Raw genomic sequence first — 25,642 nt, 5'->3', positions numbered from 1 at the left:
AACCTACCATTCGTACAAAAACGTAAAAGTGAGGTTGTCCGAAATTAGCCACCTCCTAAAATATGTACAAATTGCCATGAGATTGGGCTGCACTTTTCAAAGGAAAAGCGCATGAATTTGATTTGTTTTTTTAATAAGCCGATTTAAAAATTGTAACAAAAAGACACGTTTATGGTCTAAATTTAAATACTAAATTAGTCTTTAGAGACAGGTTTTCCTAGTAGTCTAATGTAAGACTAAACCTAGTCTTTGTTCAGGAAACCAGTTTTAAATTATAAATAATTTTTAAATACCGCTACTATTTAGTTTGTCATTGTTTTTGCATCAGTTTTGCACAGAAATTACACACTTAATCTTCTGTTGTTTTTTTTAATTACAACATTATTCATTTTTACAACCAATATTCTCGTATAGAATTCACTGTTGACTGCAAATCTCTGTTGATTTTAACCTGATGTAAAGAATAAGACCTGATGTAAAGTCTGCCATAAAGTGAGGACGACCACAACAACATGGTGTCTAAAAAGGTATAACATATTTTATGTACCAAACACAAAATCACATACAGCACAGTACAACAAATGAAACAATCGAGGCATTAAACAAAACAACATCTTTGGCACTTGACAAATAGATGATAGTCAACCAAAAAATGTAAACAAGACAGAGGCATAACACTAAAACGCAACAACAATTAAGTACAAAAAATTGCAAGGTGATAAAAAGTCAAGGTTTTGGCAATGTGATGTTCTGTCCAAAACGTTCTCAGTCTGCATGTTTTCATGCAAAACCGCATCATCTCCGCTGTGCCTGGCTGTATTTGAGCGCCGGTTTGTGAGGCCTCATCCAGGGCCCTAGCACCATGCTCTCCCATCCCTTGTAAGACAGCTCACTATAGTACCAGTTGCCAAGGGTCTTTATTTAGTGCAAATAGGCTGGCTCCAGTCTTTAAAAATGAATCCTGCAAGCATCATTTTTGGAAAGCGGATGGAACTATTAGTGGTTTGGGTCCTGAAACAGGTCTGAAAGAAAAAATATAAAAAAATCGGTATACACAAGAACTTTTAAGCAAGTCACCTGCTGTAATGTTATAACAATCTCACTGATTTACAGAAATATCAGAAATTTGTCAACAACCTTGAGTTCCTCTTAAAGTGTGTGAGCTCCATTTTCTCATTATATATATATATATATATATATATATATATATATATATATATATATATATATATGTGTATATATATATATATATATATATATATATATATATATAAAGATTTCTGACTTTCAGTTTATCCGTCACGCATGCAGGGTTAAAACAGTTGCAAAAGCAAAATGATCTCACAAGATCGTTTAATTTAAAGACTTTATACTGTTAAATGAATGTTTTTCCAAGGTTGACCATCACTTCAAATGAACCGCTTAAACCTTTCTTTTTGTGTGAAAAACCAAAATCTAAACATGATATCCTGCTGAGCCAGTCAAAATGAAATGCACTTTTCAGTATATACAGTCGATTCCTCCGAGTCTCACTTTTATGTGTTGAAAATGAATGTGTCTTTTTATCACAACGTAATACTAAGCTGCTGCCGCCACTGGGAAGCTATAGACAGATTTATCTTCACAAGCTGAGATTCGGTTGTTCTTAGATTGGAGGAGCATGTAGTGCTGGAGACAAGCAGAAATGAGGCCCGGATGTATGTAGGTGCAGTTATTTCTTTAAGTAAGTGCTACACTGCTGCGTTTGAGAACTGATAGTGGACTAGCATTGATGTGAAGACTCGAGGAGAGCAAATCTGATTTCAACTTGAAAAATTCCATTGGGGCATCAAGAAAACCTACTACTGTATAGACCTTTTTCCTGAGTAAACGATGAGCGCTGCCATTACGAATTCTAACTTTCGATTGGACACTCTTTTTTTTCTGTTCCCCATAGTAACCTATTCAAAAATTGGCAATTTCTTAAAGTCTGCAGCTTTTTGTCATCTACACACTCATTAAACTTTAAGGAGTGAAGCACTGACAAATGACGGTCACTGTAAAGTGATGGGGCTATGGAGCCATGTGCTTTGTAAAAACATTTGAATAGCTTTAAAATTAGATTATAAACTCGGAATATATGCTGATTTGAGAAACACTGGAGACCTGAAATGTAAAGCATCCTTTCGAGTCAGGCGTGACTTCCACGTTCAGGAAAAACGTCTAAATGAACGAGTAAAACCAAGTCCAAATGTTTGATGTGTTGTAAAAATGCAGTCCTATATTTACTGCCTTCAAGAATAGGTAGTGAGGTGAAAAGAATCCCATAAAATATCCAAACCGCACGCTTCACCACCCACTGTTTGGCACACTCATTTGTATCTAACATTGCCTCTGATCCGTTTGGTCTGGCGAAGAAAAACAAAGCATCAAATAATTAGAGCAGACAGACTCTCACTCATTAGGACTGCCTTTCTTATTGGGGAGAAACTGTTCAGTCAACTGCCATTAGTAGTTAGTATGCTAATCAGCTAATGATTTCATCATTTACAAATTTTTAATGTGAGAATAAGCCACAAATAGTGAGTGGAAAGGATAATTCAGAAAATTCTTAGATTCAATACATACTACATATTGTTGTCACCAACCTGGACAACTGACATTCATTAGCTCCAACCAACAGGAAGTCAGCCATTTGGATTTTGCGAAAAGGACATGCCTAGACAATCGGTGAGTTTATATTCACTCATTTTCTTAATCCAACTCGATCCAATATGATTTTAGTTTGTAATTCAATTAACATTTTCATTCACATACATTCTGTATTCATATAAAACTATAGCGCATAATCAAGGACCCTGTCAATACATCAACACATTTTTGGAGTTAGCGTTAGCATTGTATTAATGACTTGATGACAAAGGCTGACAAATACAGTATATCAGAAGGGTCATATAATCAATTACATAAACAAGTAAATATAACCTCTTTCACTGACCAGTTTGTAAGCTGTAAACCTTTCAGAGTTATGTGCCCTCTAGAAGCTTGCGTTATGCAAGTGAATGGTGCATTATTGTGCCATCCCAAAGAGATCCCAAAATCTTTTAAATTAAATATTCCCTCCTGGTGGAATGATCTTCCCAACTCAATCCAAGCAGCTGAGTCCTTAGTCATCTTCAAGAATTGGCTAAGAGCACATCTCTTCCACATTTATTTGACACTCTAGCACTCTCTATTCTAATCCTACTCTTGAGAAAAAAAAAGAAAAGAAAAAAAAACATTTCCCCTTTTAGATTTGTTACAGTTTTGTTACAGTTTTTGTTTTTGTTACAGATAAAATGAGCCAAATAAAAGATTGAACTCAAACTGAATTGAACTCAAACTGAAAAGTCCAAAATTATTAAATGCCAATGAGAAATAAAAAAACTAATGCAATAAAGAAATTGCAACGTTAAGGCATCACCACTGGACTGCAAAATACTCAGTGGATCAGAAACGCAGGTGGAGAAGAAAAGACGCATGGTAACTGCAAAATAATTAAGAATTAGGTAAACAATTAGGTGTGAAACCGTCAGGAACCATTCAGTCTCCAGTTCCACAATTTTCCAGATCTGTAGTCTCCAGAAGTTAAAGGTGTCAGGTTCTAAGCGGTTTTGCTTGGCTAAAAAAGCCTAAAAATGACCCTCACTCAAGAATAACGTACTGAACTGCTTCTGATCCGATAGACCAAAACTCATCGTAATCTCAGGTGTAAACAAGGCCTAAGTGTATTATCTGATTTAGATCAAATTGGTGTTTTATGTTTGACAATAGGGGCTCATCACATGGATGTGGATATCACCTCATCTGTGGAACTCATGATATCTTTACTCACCGGAATGCCTTTAAAGCGGGAACAGTGGTCACTTTTCCCCCAGGCTTGGGGCCAACTGAAGGGGGCATCATCACCATGAGCCCCCCACCAGAGGGTTTGGGCTGTGCTCCACGAGCAGGGCTAAGAGGAAGTGGCCTCCGGGGGGGTGTGGATGGGGGTCTAGGCTGTTGTTCTGATACCATCTGTATGAGGACAGGAAAAAGAAGCGAATAAGAATTTGTTCAGGCTCTCTGACAGATTGTTTCAATACAGATTAAAACAGGTAATTCAACAGGATTTCATTTGATGAGATTGTGACCTACTTTGGCTCCCACAGTGATTTTGATTAAACCAAAAGAATATGAGTACACTGAATCCTCACCAGTGGTGAGCGTGATGGGTTGAGGGGGAGAGGCTTCTTGGGAGGACTGAGTTTCTGAGGTGATGCTACAGATTTGGGTGTGCTGGGTGAGTTGGGCGGCCTGCTGATAGGGGGACGAGGTCGAGGTCCTTCGATGTTGCTCAGTGATGGCGATGGAGCCGGTCGAAGGGGACGGACGATATTGACTGGCTGAGTACCGTTGGAAGCTGGGTTTGGCCTCAGAGGAAGCACCTCTTTGCTGGTGTGAGGTAGCTTGAGAGGGAAAAATAGGAAAGGGATGGGATATTGGTGGTGCTAAATGACTGGAAAATTAAGTCAAACTAAACACATGCTAAACAAACCCCATTATTGATATCTAAATTAAAAAGGCACTTCAAAGGACTAATGTCTCGACAGAAGTGACAGGGATCATAAAACTGATGAATGCTAGTGAAAAATCTAGATATATAAATGTTTTCCCTTACTCCTCAAAGTTTAATGCGTGTGTAGATGACACAAAGCTGCCAACATTAGCTACATTAAAAACAGATGGGCACTGTTTGAATGGGTTCCTATCATCCAGGTGGAAGTTAGAATTCACAATGGCTAGGTGTGTATGTTACTATGTAATTTGTAGTGTTCTCTCTGTATTTTGATATGACTTAAGCATACCTTGAGATTACCACTTCTGTTGGAGGGTCCCACCACCTTCAGATGGAAAGCATGGTTAAGGTGGCCATTCTTCCCCTTTTCAACGGAGCCCTCATTTCTGAAAACACATAGAATAGACAATTTTTTTTTTTTTCAGCAGTTTGTCAAAGCACAAGATTGACTTCAGAGTTTCAGTATGTGAGCAAGCGTGTATGTTCATACTGTGGCATCAGAAAGTATTCAGACCAGTTGAATTGTTTTCATAGTTCACGATAGACTGAGGTATTTATTGTATTTGACAATATACCAAAAAGACATGAACGTGATTTATCATGTATGTATGAAGAAATCTTAAATCTATTATTTGCATTAGTATTCAGACTCTGTGTAGCTGTGCACGCTGTGTGTGGCAGTGATGACAGCAGGAGGTCTTCTTGGGTATGATTTGCACACCTGGATTACCCCCCGCCCCATCCCGTCCTTGTAGATCCCTTTAAACTTTGTCAGCTTGGTTGTGAATAGTTTGTCGACAGTATTTCTATGGGGTCATTTTAGCTGGAAGACTCAAGGCCAATCCAGGATCATCTTGGCTTTGTGCTCCAGGTCATTTTGACACTGAATGAAGAATCTTTTCTCTTGACAGAGGTTGTGTGCAGGTTTTCTGCAAGGATGACTCTATATATATAAAGCCTATTGCTGAGAATAACGCTTCACTGCAGCTGCGCTTAGTAGTCAAATAAAATGATTACAAGCGGATCTTTATCAGGTGCAGATATTTTAATAAAAAAAGAGAGAATTTATTTATTCATTTATTTTGACTAACATTCTCTGTCATACATTTAATTTAGTTGTTAGCCAATATCTGTTTACATGGGTAATACTCTGAATTGCAAATGTCATATGCCACAGTTGCTACTTGGTTTGGAAGTGATAGATCTCTGCTTTTTTGGCTTTTTATTCTACACAGATTTTTCCTAACTGACACTGATGCCAAACAGATTTAAGCATGTCCATTTGAAGCTGCAGGAGATATTCTGAGATTAAAAGTCTTACATGAATTGCCTTAAGGGGATTGTTCTCCAAAAAGAAAAAAAAATATTTTTACATTATTTATTCACCCTCACCCTTCCAAGTCTAGGATTTCTTTCTTTCTTCTGTGGAATATAAAAGACAATATTTCATAGAATGTTGGGAACTAAATGGTTTTGGTGACTATTGATTTCTATTGTATAAACAAAAAAACAAAGCCACTTCTTAAAATATCTTATCTTATGTAGAAGAAATAAAGAAATGTATATTTGGAGTGACAGAAGAGTTCGAAAATTACTGCAGAATCTTAATCTTTGCGGAAATCAGGTGCAAGAGTTGTTAAGTGGAAACCTTGCTGTTATCAGATGTATATCAGTAATTGTGGTGCATTAGGTTGCGTTTAATTTAGTGATTTTACTGAAACTAAGAGAGTTCAAATGTGACCTGGTTTGTCCCTGACTAGAAGAAAGGATAATACTGTACCTAATCTGACTAACTTTTAATGTGTTAATGACTGGGGAGGATTCAGAGTGAAGTAACCTCAGTTATCTCACAGCAGCTGCTGTTTTGAGCAAATGTGAAGAGAGATCACATAATTAGATTTCAAAGGATACTGACAGCTGAACTAATCGCATATTTTTAGAGGGCCTCAGATGAAAGACAGAAGGCTCTTGCACTCTGTAGAACAGCTAATATTATTTCTTATAAAAGTCCTTATAAAGCAGGCCACAAAACAATTGCTTGAAACTATTTGACAAAGCAACATGTCTCTTAAATAAAAAAACAAAACAAAAGATAATTAAAAACAACCCAGCTATAGAAAAGGACAGGGGGATCACTGAGTTAATATTATCTAAGGGGCCAGACAATCCATATTTGTGTAAACGAACAGAAGGGGTTCTTGTATATAAGAGATAAGATTATGTGATATGGCGAAACCCATAAGGAAAGGAAGTCTCTTCAAAGTGTAGATTTGGTACCTTAGATTCAAATCAGGTAGACAAGCATTAAGGCTCAAAGAAGGATCGACCAATTTACTTTTTTGAAAATTTATAATCTAGCAATTCAGTGGTATGAGCAGCTCCTTGAGCAAAAGAATTCAGATATTGGATATAGGAACGATGAAGACATTATCTGAGAAACCAATATCTGCTGAAGAAATATGGCTTCTATTATAATGGCATTAATCAGCGGAAAAGTGGCGAAGCCTCGGGAATGGATGGTTTTCCAACTGAATTTTACTGCAGTTCCATAAAAGTACTCCACTCACAAAAGCCAAAACATCTATATTGCTTAAAATGAAAATTCCCACAAGTATGACTTCTCTCAGCCAGTTGAGATAGGACTGAACCCATTTCTCATCAACCTTGGCTTGAAAGAGCCCATTTATGCTGACCCCAAAGTCAATAGCAAGGAAAACTCTTTTTTTGTGGTTATCATCAACATCTATTTTTGTCAAATGTAAGGCTGATGTCCTTTTATCAATGCAGAGTAACGTATGTTTTTTTTCACTTATAAGTAATAGGCATAAAATAAATAGTCATTTTAAAAAAAGCAATCCAAGTCCTGGTTCAAACAAAGCCAAACAGGATTTAAATGTGTCCAAGGTGTGTGCTTTCTCACCTACCATGAGTTAAAAGCCATCAAAAATGTTGACATTAGCTATAAAATCACAGGCTCCAGCAATAGAGACAGTTTGTTATCCTTGAGAAATATCCTTGTGTAAGACGGATGTGCTTGAGGACACAAAGACCATGCTGTTGTCACTTTTATTTCTAGAAATCTAAGAAATAAAAGCTGTAGGAATCAGTCACACCACAAATTTGCATGAAGAGGGTAATATTGTGCTGAATCACTCAGCATGGCACAGGTGGTACTTCTCAATGTGGTCGAAATTGCTCACTTCAGTTCTGTTATTCTCTCAATCACGGCATGAATTCAGTGGGTCCCTCCTGGAACCAACTACCCAATTTACCTAAACAGCCAGTTTTGGGATGAATGGCTCAAAATGTCTTCCATCTAACAACACCGAAGGCCACTGCACCTTTAGCAGCCTTGACTAGCCAGACGTGTTTTTTGGATTCAATCTCAAACAACTAATAAAGTTCTTAAATTAACTTTATATACCTTTTTTAGGTTTTTGATTTGCTCTGCAAATACATACAGGTGTACCTTTCTTAAATCACATCCTACTGTTGGGGTAATTACAATATTGCTTTACTCCCTAAAAAGTAATGCGTAATGTTATTTTGCGTTACTTTTGCATTACTTTTTATATATGCGCAGGGCTTGATTGTCTTTAATATGTGAAGTTCTATTTATAGGAATAAACAAGAGGAGTGGCTGGCCGCACACTGATCCACTCAAGACTGGAAGTCTACAAAAATTCTTTTATTTTTCAAATTGCATCGTGCAAAAAAGTGCAAAGTGCATGTGGGTTAAAAACAGAATGGACACCAGCAAACGTTTCAGCACATTGCTATCTTCAGTGCTCATTTAGCAAACAACATTCACCCTTTTTAAGCAAGTCAGCAATTAAGGACAATCAGCTGAATGCAGTTATCTCAATCTCAATTGTCTCAAGTAGAATTACAAACAAGTATACACATTTCAAATAAACAACTTACAATGATAATACAGCATTACAGACACACAAAAAGAAAGAATAAAGTTCTATTTATAGCAAATGTATAAACCCTTTCACACTATAAAGTGTAATGAATAAACCTCAGGCTGAAGGAAAAGTAAATTCATGTCTGTGCAGTCGAACACAGGAGAACAAGGTTCAACACTCAAGAGGTCAGCAGCAAAGACATTAGTTAATAAACTGGGATCAGATACGTTTGCGTTAACATTAAATAATTGCAGGTTTGCATCATATTCTGAGTTTGCATTTCACGGTTTTAATTCATTTTAATGAATATTAAAGGTATTTTTTTTTTTTTTTTGCGAGTGAGATGAATTAATGCACATTCACATTTAGTCTAGAACTACATAATGTTCACACAGCGCATACAACGCCCTCTGTAATTCTGATTTCTTCCGATATGGGGACAGCAAAATTGTCAGTCATTAAATGGGAAAACCAAGAAACTGGCATTACTTATTTGAAAAAGTAACTCAGATATTTTCTTGTAAAATTAAAAAGTAAAGCATTACTTCACTAGTTACTTGAAAAAAGTAATTGATTACATAACTCACGTTACTTGTAATGCATTATCCCCAACTCTGCCACACCCAATCAACTGCATAATAGGACTAAAAATAGATTCTGGAGATGATCAAAAGAAACAGGACACATGACAATACATGTCTGAGACTTTAGCTTCCTGCTATTAATCCATTCAGACTTCTATGAACCCATTTTCACATGGCAACTGTGGTGGTTTGTGTGTATCAAATTTTTAACAAAACAGTGAAAGGGTCTGAACACTTTGTAAAGGCGCTGCATAAGTGTGTGTGTGTTGCTACAGTAATACCTGCTGGCTTTGCTCTTCTCTCTCTGTGTTCTCCACTTGTGGTAGTAGGAGCTTTTTATCTTGATGCAGTAGAAGGCAATAAGTACAGCAGGGAGAAGCACTAGAAAAGCAAAGAGCAGCCCAACAACCAATCCCACCTGACCTGAGGACAGATATAGAACATACAGCGACTGTTAGACAAGGGTCAACAGCAAACACAAAGAGAAGTGCTTGCCAAATATCTGCCACTCTGAATAATAGATCTCGTGTGCACTGCATTCACTCTGTACTATAATAATGTCTAAGGGTGTGTTCAGAATCGCAAACTACCATGCTTCTTTCTTTAGCATACCACTTTAAAGCAGCATCTAGCAAATGAATAGAATGCATGAATGACCCACTACATTTCTAAAACTTGCAACACAAAACCAGCCGACACTCTCTCTCTCGCAATGCAATGCAACTTGAACTTCTATTTCCATTGTGACTTGAGAATGGGAAGGGATATTAATTGTGTATTTTAATTTTAATTTTAATTTATTCTTTTTTTTTGGAAGTTTTTAATGCTCCCCGAGGCTACATTTAATTTAGCCCAAAATACAGTAAAATTACATAAATACAGTTATGTTGGGAAATATCACTAAAATTGAAAAGAACTGTACTTATTTTATTGTAATATCATTTTAAATATAATTTATAACTGTGATGGCAAAGCTAAATTTTCTATTTTCTAAACTACTCTTTGAAATATTTAGCATATTTAATATTCTATTTAAAAAAAAAAAAACTAATATTAGGCAGTATACTGAGTTTGCATTGAGAACTATTTTAGTATTCCATTTAGAACAAAAGTCATACATAAATGAAATGAGTGAATAATAAATGCAGGAACACTTGAGATTAGGGAACACCTATTAATTATTAACTACAAGTTTTCCCCTCAATGAACTCCTAATATGCTGCTTATTGTTAGTAAGTAAGGTACAGAAGCATTAAGAAGGGTTAAGAGATCTTAAATCTGGTCATGCAGAATAAGGCCCTAATATGTGCTTTATAAGTAAAAAAAACAGTGAATATGTTAGTAATTCGCACACAAATAAGAAACTAGAACATAGGGAACCTTATCTAAAGTGTTACCTAAATTCATAAATTCTTAGATCTGCTCTTGAAAAGTTTCAACAAGCAAAGATATCACTGGCTTGAGCCCTGGAAAGAAAAGCTGGACGGTAGAGATTAATGGTCAAGGTGACATCTGATAAGAGGTGTGAGGAAGAAAGGGAAAGCGTGGAAGAGGGAGAGAGAGCACACGAGTGATAAAATCTCAGATAAATCTATCTATAAGATGGATTAAACAATAGGAGAGAAATAAGTGAGAGCAGAGGCACATGTGCACTGAAAGCTGAAGGTGAACTCACTGTCATACTGCACGGGTCCACTGTCCACACTTCCCCCGAGTCCTGGTTTCTCACAGAAGGGGGGAGCCCACCCACGGTTACAGTGGCAGTTCCCGTTACTGTTACACACCTGCATGCACAGGAATTAGTGTGGATGAGAGTTTCCATCTGGAAAGTTGGGGTGTAACTTTCACACGTGTTTGACCTTAAAATAATAGTGCATCCTACATGAATGGAAAAACTATCAGCATTCACTTTTCCTCATGACTTTTCGGGAGAAGTACACCACAAACATCTGCTCACAATTATTTGGCTTCAATTTATCTTTGTTGAGTTTTTTTTTTTTTTTTAATCACACTCAGCCATTTACCTTTCCTCACTTTCATTGCTACCATTGCAGGGAACGTTTTCCGTCACGTCTTTTAGAGTATAGGGCAAATACAGAATATACCGCCTTTCATCTTAATGGAATTTCTTTTAACAGAATATTTTACACGCTTCAGTCTAACCCGGAGGCAAGACAGGAACAGTGGAAAGGAGAGAAAATGTGCTGTGTGCAAATAGCACGATCACTCACTTTATTCTCCATCCACACTTGCCTAAACCATACAATCAATATGAATCAAATGATAATGCAAGTGAATAATAAAAAGGCAGTTTCTGAATCTCTAATCTCCCCTCGAAGACCTGTCGTATTTGGCTGCCCTTTTGAAAAGTGACTGGGTAAATAAGCAAGAAATAAAGAAATAAAAGAAAAGCTGACAAAAGAGAGAGACAGAGGGAGGGCAAAGGGATTAGGAAAGACAGAATTTGACTATATATGGCTTGGAGGCTGTTTACGACTATTTGACCAGAAAATACACAAATCAAATGCTATAGCTCTGCTAATATAAGAAAAGCGTTGGTTTTTATTAGAGGTGGTATGTGTCGGGAAACGAGCGACCCAGAGGGTGGTTTTAAAGGATTTAGAGGTGTGAAATCCACAATGAGTCAGTCTGGGTTAAAGATGAACTCAAAGGGAGAAGGAAACCTAAAACATAGCTTTAATTTACCCTTAATTTATGAGAAGTGCTTGCATGATTCATTAAAAAACCAGTAGCTGCAGCACTGACAATGTTAAATAACAAATATTGTCAGCACCAAATATTAAGCAAATTTTCATTGTCTTAATCAGTATTGTTTCCAGTACAGTATCTAAAAACCCTTAAAACAAACTAAGAAAATGAAGCTGAACTGCATAACATTTTAAGACATTTTTTAAAATATAAATATATAATTTGATTCTTTTTTTATTCCAAGAGCAACACATTTTTTAGAATAAACTTCACTACACTTAAAAAGTTTACTGCCAGTACATTTCGAAAATAATTACAAAGATATGGCAAAGTGACAACGAATAAACGTAACACGAAAAGTTCCACATTTTCCCAATATGTCTAATTAATAATATAATTAAAATTATATTGTTAATATAATATAATATAGTTAAAGAGCCACACAGATGGGAAATCTAAAAAATTACCTGTATTACAGTGTATGATGTAGCTGTCCATCAGTGTAAACAATGTGCAAAGTAATTAAACCAAAAAGTACACGATTTATAAAATTATTGGCTTCTAAAGTAAGGAGTCGACTCTGAATCGCTGAAACGAGTCGTTATAGATTTCAAATCTTTTGCCCATCTCTATGTACGTCACTAGGAACACTTTGCATAATAATCTCCGCCTACCGTCTTGGGAGAAACAAAACTCTGACCTGCCCCACCCCCCCACACAGACGCTCTGGTTGGTGTGACAGCATCATGTCGAGGAGACGTGAGGAGTGTGTTTTTAATTGTAAAGGCAAGTTTGTTTTATTTTCACTGCCAAAGAACGAAGATCAGAAGAACCAATGGCTAAAATTCATTTTACCACAATACCAGAGCAGTACAACAAATTCCTTTTGTTGTGTTCACAACATTTCACTGATGACTGCTTTTCTAATCTCTGCGAGTTCAAGGCGGGATTTTCAAAGCATTTGGCCATAAAAGAGGGTTCATTACCAACTTTATTTAGACCAACAAGCATCTCCGAATCACAAGGCGAAGTATGATTATGAAGTTATGTGTTTGTTATCTCCCGAGCATCTTATCAGGATGTTTGCTGTCTGCAGCCTTTCTCTGTGCTGATCTTCATTTACAAACACGTCATTAAAATGAAGTGTAACTCCGTGAAAACTCAACGAAGAGACATGAGAGAGATATCTATAGAAAGCTTGACATGTCTTCTTTAAAACTAAATAAGTGCTGCTAACAGATATTCTGTGATAAAGTAATCCATATGAAAACAACGCAATGTCCTATTTCACGTCTCCCTTCATTATATCGAATGTGACCACGCCCCCGCGCTGAACGCGCTATTCAGATTCAAACTGAAGCGTGTGGCTTGAATACACCCACACAGACGAAAAAGCAGCGAGACTGTTCAAGTTTTTTTATTTTACTGTTTGCTTCGCGGTGAGAGTAATAAGACATAATTCACCCCAAACAGATGCTAACGCATAGTTTACCATGGAGGTGTGTGCGGAACAACCAATCAAACCTGACTATGTTAGTTGACCAATCAGAACACAGTATGCAACCGAAAGGTGGGGTTTAAGGAAACTGAATCTTTTGAACAGCTTCGGGCGAACCGTTTGGCGATCTCTGAGAATTGAGGTAATTTTAAAATGATATTTTGACAAAATGACAATGTTTTTTAACCTTGGATGGATTTAAACATTATGTACAGGACTTATAAACAGTGATAGGAAGCTTAGAATTTTCATCTTACTGGCTCTTTTTAATTATATTATATAGTTATTAATATAATGAAAAATATAGTTAACGTTTAGCAGTTGCTTATTTTAATGACCGCTTACCCCTTGCCCATGGCAATGAGCGATGCAGGTGTGCAACTCCGTAAAAGATGCATTTTGACATCGTCGATCTTTGCACACCTGAAGGCAAGTAACAACAGAATAAATCAACTCTCCAATGCAAAACACAAAATACATGCTTTTGTTGAGATACTTTTTTTTTGAGACACATCTCCGCTTGATTAGTACAGGTGCTGTTTAATATATATCTCAGCCTAATATATAAAAACAAAACTTGCCTTCCCCTCTCCACACTTGGTGCCCGTCATGACCAGTCCAGGGTCTGGAAGATCGCCCTGCCCATCTTGGGTGCTGTAAACATATGTGCCCCGGCACTTCACCTCAATGCCGTCTGTGCGGATAGTGGTGTCTATGGACACAGCATTAGTGCCCTTCGGTTTCTTGGCAGCACTGTGGCACTGTATCTTCCCACATTTGGCATCGCTGTTGGGATATTTGATATGAGAGATGGAAAGTCATGAGGGATCACTAGTCATCATTGTTCACAGCCATTCAGCATAAATACATCTAGAGTAAAGCAAATTAGATAATAGTTTGATAAAAAAAAAAAAAAAAAAATCACATTTGTTTTGAGAATAATGAACACGCAGAAAAAAAAGAGAGCCTAACTTTGGAAAAGTTTGAAAAAGTACTAAGTCTGCAGTGCTGTCCTTATAAACTTACTTGAATTAATTTGTGCATTATATATATTTTTTGTTTGTTTCTAATGTATTAGTTTGTTCTTTTTAATATATAGGTGGAGTCACAAGAGAATTAAGTGTGCTTTGATAGTACAATACCAAACTGCTATTTGCAGAAATTACAGATTTCACTTCAGGTCAGCAAGTTCTTAGACAGAAATCACATACACATACTACTGCTTATATGGCTGGTTGAAATACTGAAATACCACCTCACTTTTTTTCACACTTTACGTAGTTTCCATGACTGTCCTTGCCACAGTTACCAAAGGCATTCCCCGCTGCGTTCACATCCTGAAAACAGGCGTCATGTGCCGGCTGCGCACCTGGACAAATTTAGTTATTCAGTTAAACCTACATTACCTCTGAGAAATGTCAATTACAGTTAGAGACTCAGACAGACTCAGAGTGTGAACGTGGATCTGCTGGCTTCACGCCATCAGCTAATATTTGGTTAGAGATTATTAAATTGAAGCTGAAGTGTTGGTTTTAAGTGACTAAATGTTTTAAAACGTGTTTATAACACATAATACCACAAATTTATTTTATCCAACCATGCCATGTTAGAAATAATCCACTGATTAAAAAAGTCCAGTCCAGTGAAGCATTAACTGCTCCATTAAAATGAGTGAATATGATAATAGCACTTACACGCAGTGCACATCAAACATGTCAACAACCCCTCACCCCACAAATGACAAAGTACATCTGCTGTGATCTGTGTCTGTTTGACAGCCAAAGAGCCTGACTGGACATGAGCCCAGAACACACTGGAGGTGCACAGACAAACGCCATGAGCTCTCACTACATAATGATCCACATCAAGAATTTGATCATCAGTGCTGACTAAACACTGAAAGGGTCAATTAGCAAAGAAGTACCATAATATGTTTTTTTAACATGGTACCATGATAGTACCATACATAAAAAAACATATTTAAATTAGCCAGGAATACAATGTAATTAAATGGTATATGATGGACGTAATATAGGTCATGCAGCATGTAATATAGTACAAGCATATATACAGTACTAAAAGATTGTATCATGTTATTAAAATTGTCTCTTGTGCTGCATTTATTTGATCAAAAATACAGAAACACAATAACTGTAAAACAATTTTCAATTTTACTATATTTAAAAATTTAATTTAATCATGCGATAACACATTTCTCCATTTCTTCAGTGTCACATGATCCTTCAGAAATCATTTGGTGCTTAAGAAACATTTCTTATTATTATCATCAATGTTAAATCAGTTCTGTTGCTTAATTTTTTTTTCTGGATTCTGTGATAAATAGAAAACAGTTTAAAAGACATTTTTCCAAACATTATAATGTCTTCACTGTCACTTTTAATCAATTTAAAGCATTCTTGCTAAATAAAATAACTTATCAAAGTAACACAATAACTTACAAATCTTTGCAAACCAAAGACACAGCCAGACAGCACGCATCTTACCATAACCCCACAGCTGCAGGCACTGCTGTTCATGGGTCAGACACATGCCATTATAGCAGTAGGCACGGCTATGCTGACACGATGACCCATCCAGGAGGTAAACGTTAGAGGGGCAGTAGGGAGAGCCTCCTGTGCAGTATTCCGGCAGATCACAGGCACCGGCTGCTCCACGGCACATGGTGCCGGCCTGCTTCAGCTGTGGGCAGAGGGCACGGTAAGGAGACTGGAGGACTTTGATGAAAGAAAAAGAGAGCAGGTCGTGGGCAAACTACAGAGAAACAGTGGATATGAAACTGTGATGCCTGGTGCTTCTCTAGTACAGTAGATACACAGACAAGGCCTTCACTATTTTGAGCAACACATAAAATAAATAAATATACACTTTACAATAAGGTCATATTAAATAGCATTAGTTAATGCATTAGCCAACACTAATTAACAATGAGTAATATATTTGTTACAGTAGTATCCATCTTTTTTCATGTAAGTGAATAATTAGTAAAACATCTACTGTAATAAAATGACATATGTTGATTACGAAAATGCAATTTCTTCGGAATACACAACTAATTTGCAGTGGTTTCAATAGGGAAAGATGCTTTTTGCAGCCAGGTGGTGTTATGACTTCTACCAGCAGGGGTTAACAGGGACAGGCTAACTCTCTGAGCCTTGACCACTTGTATGAAACATACTAAGTGGGAGTCAGAACAGAGTGAGAGAGGAAAGCAGTGGGAGAGAAATAAATAAATAAATAGATAAATAGACAGATAAATAGTTAGGCACCTTGCAGTCCTCACAGCAGACCCCGTGGGCACACTGTGCTTCCACCTTCAAAGTGCAATTGCTGGGATGGCAGCAATCATTGGTGCACTCCTGCGGGAGACAGAAAACACACACACACACACACACAAACACACACACACACACACAAACAAACACAAATAAGGTACTTCAGATAAAGGCTACCAAAGCAAATCTAACATATGGCCCTCAACTTACATGGTCGTCCACTTAGAGCAAGTTGTGAAAACACAATAAATACACTGTGCATATATATATATATATATATATATATATACATATATGCATAATGTATGTACTGTATACACACACTCACAGTGTCTGTTTGCACACTATGGTTAAAGTGCGGAAGAGAATAAATCGAGAAGAGAAATTGAACAGGACGTTGGATGCATATAAAAATGTTTGACATGTATGACACTGATATATACAGCGTGGAGGCGTCTGACGGCCAGTAATTATACCGTACAGCTGAAAATGAATAGGGGAAGGAGGGGAGGAAGTGTGTGTGGTGTTTTAGGGTGTTTAATGAGGAGGAAACAGCCACAACACACAAATACGCTCTGTCACACACACACACACAGTCTCTCTCGGTCTCACATAAACACACATGGCAACCTCTATTCTGCTTGATATGGTTTCAGAGCATCAAGTGCTACTGACAGCTATGATTATTGCACTAGAAATAAATAAATGGTGTGATTCAGTGACTATAATGAAAAAAGACATGCGTACATGACAGGCTTACACTGTCAAATCTATTTTTGTGTATTCATGGAAGTAGAGAGGGCCGGCAGATGATGGTTTGGATTTAAGGTTAGAACAAAAGTGTAGGATAACAGCTCTCAGTTCAGTGCCACAACCTAGCCTTTTCTGTCAGGTGACAGTTGAGCTATTGTTTCATTGAATATGGTATTGGCAGCAGGTAAAATCCAGAACAGTAGTCCAGGTGTTTACGTGTTGACTAGGAGTTAGGAGACACTACCTCCGTCTACCTGCACCAGATGGCAAATCACCCAGCCATTATATACGCACTGACAGCCTGTCAAACACAGATTTACAGCAAGGTGGGATGCTCCTCTTTCTATCTCTCTCTTCACACATACAGGCATGCAAGCAAACATAAAAATGCATATGCTTTCATCTGTCACGCTTTGTTACTTTTTCTGCTGTAGTTCAACTATTTATGTTTTAATATTTGTGTTTGGACCACCCATGTGACAAAATCAAAACTTTTTGCTGGTTAGGCAAAGCTCTTCACAATAAAAATGCTAAAAAAAAATAAAATAAAAATACATTGCATAAATATATCAAGTATTCCATGAATGAATAATAAACGTATAAAAATGAGGCATAATCAATGGCAATCCATATGAACGATCAAATTTTTATTTATTACATGTATTTCATACCCACTACTGTTCTCGGAAAAAAATGACTAATTCATGATTGGTCTGATTCAATATTCTCTAAATCAATAAGTAATCCCATTCAATAATTAATTTAGGCACAAATCACCTCTGGTTCTCCACAGTCACACTCCTCCCCTTCCTCTACAAAGCCGTTTCCACACCTCTTGCCACCGACTAGATCCTTCATGTTGGGCATGTTGAACAGGCACATTCCTCCTCCCTTCTGGAAGTAGTTGTCCAAGTCTTTTTTGCTACAGCGGCTGAAAACTTTTGGAAAGGGGTGCCTGTAGACCATTTTAGCAAGGGATATGTGTCATTTTTATGCATCAAAATGATTGAAAACAAAAGAGGCACAAGTAGAAATAAGACGGAAAATCTTACAATTTGTTAAACAACAACAGTAAGCCATAGACACTGAGGCAGATGCAGCTGAACATCAGTTTATAATGAATCCAGTAACATAATTATCATGAAAATAAGGTCTTGATTTAAAATGAAAAGATTAGTGAAGTTTCCCAAACTGTTTTTCACAAAGGGGAAAATGCTTTCCTCCTCTCTAAAACCTTCTAAACTTCTGCCTTACCTTTCTTCTACTGCACCAGAAGCAAGGGCTCACTTAACCCACTTTATCTCAATTAAGCTTCAAACCAATGCACTATACTAAAACTACTATCCTTGTCATAAATTATGTGATTATGTCAGCCACTTTTTATCTGATATTTTTTATCCAGAAAAAGTTATTTCCGAGTCCTTTCTGGTTTATGTCTTACTTAGTTCTTACCAAGTTAGCAGAAAAACTGCTGCACCCTTAACTCTGGGGTTCCTCAGGGCTCAGTGCTGGACACCCTGCTGTTCTCAATTTATACCAGATCTCTCAGAACATTTCACCAAACAGCAAGGCACTACTGGTGTGCTGACAAAGCCTGACACATCATGTTTCCCCTTCTTTCCGTAAACCAGTGTTCTCAGAATGGATCTGAGTGTGTCTCTGAGACATGTTTCTTTCTTCTAAAGAATTTATATATATACATGTGATATTTGCTCCTGAGACTACCATGCAATACCATCATATATGGAGCCATATCAAAATTGATGTACAGGATATTCATGGTATCTTGTTTACTTGCTACCTTTTCAGGTATTACACAAACAATTGTTTAGTAGAAGATTTTCTACAAGCTAGATGGCAAATGGTGATTTCAGGTAGCTTAAGGCAGTTTTTTGTGTAATAAACAATAGTGTGCAATTATTTGATAAAAATACAATACAAATATTTAGAATGTTCTATTTATGTATTTTTAAATATGTTTTAAACATTGTATTCCTGTGATTGCATAGCTGAATCAGCAGTCATTACTGCAGTCTTCAGTGTAACATGATCCTTCAGAAATAATTTTAATATGCTGATTTGGTTCTGAAGAAACATTTCTTCTTATTATAAGTGTGGAGAACAGTTGTGATTCTTAATATTTTTGAGGAAACTGTATAAAATATATCAGCATTTGTTTAGGTCAAAAGAATTGCATAGAATTGAAACAGTAATATTTTGAAACATTATAAATTTCTTTATTGTCACTTTTTGATTATAATGTGTCCTTGCTGAATTAAAGTACTAATTTAATTCAAGGAAAAATAAACCAATCTTACTGACCCCAAACATTTGAATGGTAGTGCAGATCAGATGGTCAGTGAATGGTCTGTAGGCATGCAATCTGAAGTGGAGACTAAAATGCTTGAATCATCCTTAGGGACGTATCATTAGCAACTAAGTATGTTCTTGCACAGTAGCATCCTGTCTATATATTAGTTTAATAGTGACACAATTAGAAGTTAAAATTATTTGCAAGTGCTCCAGGGTTCTTTGCATAATTAGCATGCTTTTGTAATTTCCTTTATTTATGTTCTGCATTGTTTGTTATTTATAAAAGGAAGCCTCTGCTAAAGGCATCAATGCAATGCAAATGTAGAAGTCTTTACCCTGTAGCTGCCGCCATGACACATCCACCCTGATCTGCAGTGGCCTCCACACAACAGCCCTCATGGTCATGGCTCATGCCAAAGTTATGGCCGATCTCATGTGCCATGGTGGCAGCCGCCCCAATGGGCAATTCAGAATGGTCCTGGAAGAGAAGATCATTTAATCCACCAGCCATAACAAATATTGCAATAAATGAAATAGAAGTTCAATCACTGCTTTTAGAGTCTGTCTAAAAAGATGAATTCAATATACAGGATTAGAGTATTTGCTGCTCTAACTGCCATGCAATAAATTACTTACATTTTATGCTTTAAATTGGACATAAAGGCTATTTGTAGCCCACAGGCTTCTGTCGTTGCTATGTCACATTGCCACGGTTCCAACACTATGGTAAGTAAATGGCAGTAGGAGCCCAGAGGACACCTCTGATCTCCAAAGGCATCTTTGCTATGTTACAGTGATGCCATATATTGTAGAGGATGTTGTTGTTTTTTACCTGCGGGTGGTAATTTAAGTACCTTGGCTGGGGCAAACATAATGACCTTTCTTTTATCTTTATACTATGACAAAAACATAAAAGTGCACACACTAACACATATTTCCAGAGAAAGGAGCACAAACGGATATCTCTGCAAAGGGCATGCAGTGTTGATTTTTACAGATGGCACTGATAATATCTCCACCATAACAACAGTGTTGAAATATGACATGCAGTTGTATTACAAATGATTTCTCTTTATGGATTTTCTATCTCCTAAATTTCTCCCTAGGAACCACATTGTCCTTGTCATAAACTGGTTCTAAAGCATTTGAGGAATGTGAAGGAGCCTATTTATGATAGGGGAACACTTGCTCAAACCATAGTCCAGGACAAGACTACACGTCCAACAACGAGTCTATATTCACCAACTGTAAAAATGTTTGTAATATGTACAAAAAAACAAAAAAACAAAAAAAAAGAATACAATTAAAAATAAATAAATAAATTCTACATATGTAACATATATGGTTACATACATATATGGTTTTAACATTACATTATGTGTAATTTTATTGTAAATTTACTGTGATTGGTTAACATGTACTCAAAAGCAAAACTGTAAAATTACATTCCTAGAAGTCCCTGTGTAACACTCATTATATATTATTCCAACACTATGGAATCACTTTATAAGCACACAATATCACTATTTTCAACCCCTAATGGATTTAGAACAAACAAACAAACACTTCTAAATATATCAATATCTTGATAAATAGCTGTCGACTGCAGTTCCAGTCACACTAGTCACACAGCACTAAACAAATTCACTCTCATAATTAATTTTATGGTAGTACTTCTACCAATATAACCATTGTTGACATGCATAAAAAAACATTTTCCACGTACCACACTGATCTCAGCAGGGCTAAGCTGGCTATATTGATGTAATGTAGACTGACCCCATCCATGTGTAATATCCAGAAGAAATGCTTCACCACTCATTAGTATGCTGTAAAGTGATCTTCCCCGCCACAAAGTAATAGAACCAATAAAAGGCTAATCGGGTGTATGGGAGCTATTGATCACTTTACCAAATCCCTGCATAGCTGTACACAAACTCATACTCTATATACACGGTGTTTACAGCCTATTCCAGATGCAAGCCTATATGCTTTCTTACCACATTGATGCCGCCCGAGTTCTCGTGACTGCACATGCCCTCCAGCGGAGCCATGCCAATGGTGGTGCCCTTGAAAATCACACCACTGCAAGGTAAAAATATAAACTTTCAGCTATGATATCAATAAAAATGTATGAGCCATTCTTATCCCTTTAAAGAATAGTTCAGATAAAAAATACATTTCTGCTATCATTTAATCTTCATTTCATACAGCTTTGGGACAACTAGAAGGTGAGTTAACAATGTAAGATTTTAAGTGAAATATCCATTTAAATAAAACTAAAAAAGTCTAAGTAATTATATATATTTTTAAACCTATGATGATCCAGTATCATTAAGAATACACGTAACAGGACAGTCTTGTTCTATATGTGCAGAAGGTGGGTGTGTATTGTGACTAACGTGAGTAGCTGGGCATTGTCATGTTTCTTGCGAGATTTGAGTTTCTGTCTCCACTGTAGGAAGGACCAAAGAGTCGAATTTGGCTCCTCATTGATGATGCACTGATCATGTTCAGTCCAAACCTCTAGACCAATTAGAGGTACGCGGATGTTCAGTTCTCTGTAGAACTGATCAGACCAAAACAAACAATTAGGATCATGGCAAAGGGATTTATTGTATTAAATATAATTATAATACAGACATCGAGGAATTTTGCATTCAGAGAAGAAATCTAAACTGTCAACAAAACCTTTGAACCAAAGAAATTCACCCAGGCTTGACATACCTTATCTACATAATTAGCAATTTCCATTATCCTCATTTTAGTTTTGTCAAGGTCCTTGTTTTGCTTTCTGTACTGTAGAGACATAAAGAAACGCCAAGAGGCAATTTGATCAAGATGAACACACAAATGCATAGACCCTGCTTGAGAAAATGCAAAAATTCGATTAACTAAATCCAGCCATAATGAAATCTTACATAACCTTCTGCCTCTTTTGGCTTCTGGTGGATATTATACAGATTTGATGTAAATGTATGAAAGAACTCAATCAGGAAACTCAACAAATTGTAACACTGGAAGATTGTCTGCATGCCTCTCACGAAATGCATCCCTCATACCCGAGGACTAAAAATTAAACTATTAAATTCACTGATAACTTCTCGATAACTTCTCATTCATGTAAGATAGCAACAACGGGAGTGATAGAAAAGAGAGGGAGAGAGCAAAATGACACTTCTGAAGCTCTATTTTTAAGCAGCAACTCATTTGAATGACCACATTTGAATGAGAAAGTTAAGACTAGGCTTAAAGTACTGGGTCTAAAATACAGTTTATATAACTCAGCCTGTATTTGAAGCTTTAAAGCCGTAATTCCTGTGGTGAACTTTACAGTTTGGAAGTGTCTAATTAGTGGAAGTGAGCATGACACAGGCATCATCAGCTTACCAGTGTGTTGTCAGCTACTATATACAGTTCCATGTACTTTGTAGTTCCCCAGGCATTTCGTCTAACCTAGGGGTGGGGATAAATACAGAAACAATCAAACGGCAAGACAAATGAAACGGTAATTGCTGGAGGGCAGGATTTCTGGTTTTCACTGCTTGCCATCGCTGCGGTTCTTCATGTTCAGTTTTATTTGCATTTTAATTGATGGGTCTAATTCATTTGAAAGAACCCATTGGCACAGCAATCACAAAAGTATTCAAAGTGACAGCAAGCACTTTACAGTAATCAAACAGTAAATAAAATGTGAGTGAAACAGTAAAATAAGTGGAAGAAAAGAATATGCATATAAGTCATCTTCCTTGGCAACCCGTGGAAAATAAAAGTGCAAGTTGATAAATGTTCATAAGCAGTCAAAAGCTCGGAGCTCTGTATTTCAAAATGAACTCATTGTGCCTATAAGCTATAGGGAAGCAAATCTTTGGATATGTAATTATTCTGTTGGATTTATAAAATGCCATGGACTTGGACTTCTATTTTGTAGGACACATGAGCCAATTAAAGGAGAAAAAAGTTGAGTCATTCGACAAAGTGAAATTCCCAAAGTAGTGTCGATATGATTCAGTACACATGGGATCTGTGGTAATTAAAGACTAAAAGCTACACAAGGACATATTGAGCTACAGTATAGTATATATGATCTTCAAGATTCAGGAAGTTTATAATCCAATTGTACCAGGAATACATCATCACTGAGGAGCGAGTACATTAGTCCACACTGTTTATTAATTTATGGACCCTTTAATTCTCATTTGTAAACAGCAGGCCGGTTAGAAGTCTCTACTGCTTGGCTTTAATGAGAACGCAAGTGCAAGCAGAACAATAGCAGTAGGAGGGCTCCCAACTCCTGCTAATGATCCTCAAGAGTTTTATAATAAGCCCACATTATGCACTTCATCAGTCTAAACACTTAACCTGGGCTTAAGATGGCTTTTTTTCTGTACTGTAATGAACCAAACACACTTTTCTTTCTGCAGCGCATTATGGGAACAAATGAAATTACTGACGCACAATGCAACACAACAGCATTGCATCAGACCGCAATGTTCCCTTTCACGAGCGGCCTATCTAGTTATTATAGATTGGAGGGAACAGAACATCCTTTCTATTGTAAGAGAGAAATCTTCTCTGACATCAGACACAATCCACTTATGAGATCAGAAATAGAGACGTTACACACCGAATAATGCTGGTAATGACTCACTGTTGTTTCCCTAATGACTATTGTGCTTACAAACTAGCGAGAGCTTTTTGTCACCTGTGGAAAGGACTAATTAAATACACTTTTGCATGACATCTACTTCAGTGAAATATATTGTAAGCATCAACATTTATTGCCAAGTCTCTTATTTTATCAGGTATTAAATGTGTGGACCACAAAACCTGTCATAATGACTGGACAAAAACTATTTGAGAATCTGGAATTTGAGGGTGCAAAAAAAAGAAAGAAATGAAAATACTGAGAAAATTGCCATTAAAGCTGTCCAAATGAAGGTTTTAAGCAATGCATATTACTTATATCTTCATGGAACATGATCTTTACTTAATATCCTAAAGATTTTTGGCATAAAAGGAAAAAAAAAATATCATTTTGACCTATACAATGTATTTTTTTTTTCTACAAATATACCCGTTTTACTTATGACTGGTTTTGTGGTCCAGGGTCACAAATGATGACATGGGACACATCATAAATCAAACTGATTTCATTTCTGACTGACCCTTTGATGCAAAGGTTTGAGATGACCACTGAACAGGCTGATGTGTCCAGTATGATGGCTGTGTCCACAGGTGCCAGTTTTGATCGGCAGGTCTTCAAAGCGATAGAAGGTGTGGTGGAGAACCTCCTGGCCTCCGATTGGCTCCAGGTAGTAAGTATCATTTGAGTTCAAGACAATCAATCCTCTGCAGAAGGAAATCGGAGTAATGTCAGCTCAAATGCTCTCTTCTTAAACTTCTGTCAACTGTCAATCATTTACTCACATTTATGTGGTTCCAAAGCTGTTTGACTTCATTTCTTAATAAATAAAGATATTTTGGACTCCAGACAACCCTGGACTACATTGACTTTCATTGTATGGAGAAAAAAAAAACAGAAAGTCATACGAGTTTTGAACAACATGAGGGTGAGTAAATGATGGGAGAATTTGTTTTAGTAAGGTTTTGCCCTGACTTTTGATATTTAAGAATGCCAGTAAAAGAGATGTGCCTATCTCCGAGTTCATTTTCAGTTGGTTTTTCTTTTCCAAAAATATATGGACACACAGAGTGGAATTTTAATCCTTCTTTTAGCCTCAGTACAGTTAACGGCATTATGCATAAACTAATGAGCGCGATCAGAAGGGCCGCTGAAACGCTGCTGGATTTGAGGTCTCCCAAAGCACCTCAACAAAACCACTCTAAATTTGACCTCTGTAAAAAGTTTTCAAACAGTACATTTGAAAAAGATGTTAAAAATAAAGCCCATGAGACTGCAGGGTGACCTATTTGCCATTTTCATATTTCAGATTGAGTCTCCCCCTTTGTGCCTACGATGTGTCTTCAATATGCACTTTTGT

At 36.8% G+C, this 25,642-nt stretch overlaps 1 protein-coding gene across 1 annotated transcript in view; it reads right to left on the bottom strand.

Annotated features, from left to right (window-relative positions):
• Positions 1-355: 355 nt before the first annotated feature.
• Positions 356-25,642, bottom strand: part of adam19a (ADAM metallopeptidase domain 19a) — a 71,647-nt gene continuing 46,360 nt past the window's right edge. The window contains exons 6-23 of the mRNA XM_052562097.1: positions 24,806-24,989; positions 23,028-23,093; positions 22,365-22,436; positions 22,040-22,206; positions 21,638-21,722; positions 19,973-20,115; positions 18,102-18,279; positions 16,566-16,655; positions 15,783-15,978; positions 14,539-14,647; positions 13,860-14,064; positions 13,624-13,701; positions 10,747-10,855; positions 9,353-9,494; positions 4,866-4,962; positions 4,215-4,466; positions 3,854-4,035; positions 356-1,022 (exon numbers count right to left, since the gene is read on the bottom strand). Coding sequence (XP_052418057.1) covers positions 971-1,022; positions 3,854-4,035; positions 4,215-4,466; positions 4,866-4,962; positions 9,353-9,494; positions 10,747-10,855; positions 13,624-13,701; positions 13,860-14,064; positions 14,539-14,647; positions 15,783-15,978; positions 16,566-16,655; positions 18,102-18,279; positions 19,973-20,115; positions 21,638-21,722; positions 22,040-22,206; positions 22,365-22,436; positions 23,028-23,093; positions 24,806-24,989 — 2,407 coding nt within the window. The 3' untranslated portion in view covers positions 356-970. The remainder of the gene's footprint in view (positions 1,023-3,853; positions 4,036-4,214; positions 4,467-4,865; positions 4,963-9,352; positions 9,495-10,746; positions 10,856-13,623; positions 13,702-13,859; positions 14,065-14,538; positions 14,648-15,782; positions 15,979-16,565; positions 16,656-18,101; positions 18,280-19,972; positions 20,116-21,637; positions 21,723-22,039; positions 22,207-22,364; positions 22,437-23,027; positions 23,094-24,805; positions 24,990-25,642) is intronic.

The sequence above is a fragment of the Carassius gibelio genome, chromosome B7 (assembly GCF_023724105.1).
Source record: "Carassius gibelio isolate Cgi1373 ecotype wild population from Czech Republic chromosome B7, carGib1.2-hapl.c, whole genome shotgun sequence".
In the NCBI taxonomy this organism is placed as follows: Eukaryota; Metazoa; Chordata; class Actinopteri; order Cypriniformes; family Cyprinidae; genus Carassius; species Carassius gibelio.
The sequence above is the reverse complement of the archived record's forward strand: the minus strand, read 5'-3'. Positions and strand labels throughout refer to the sequence as shown.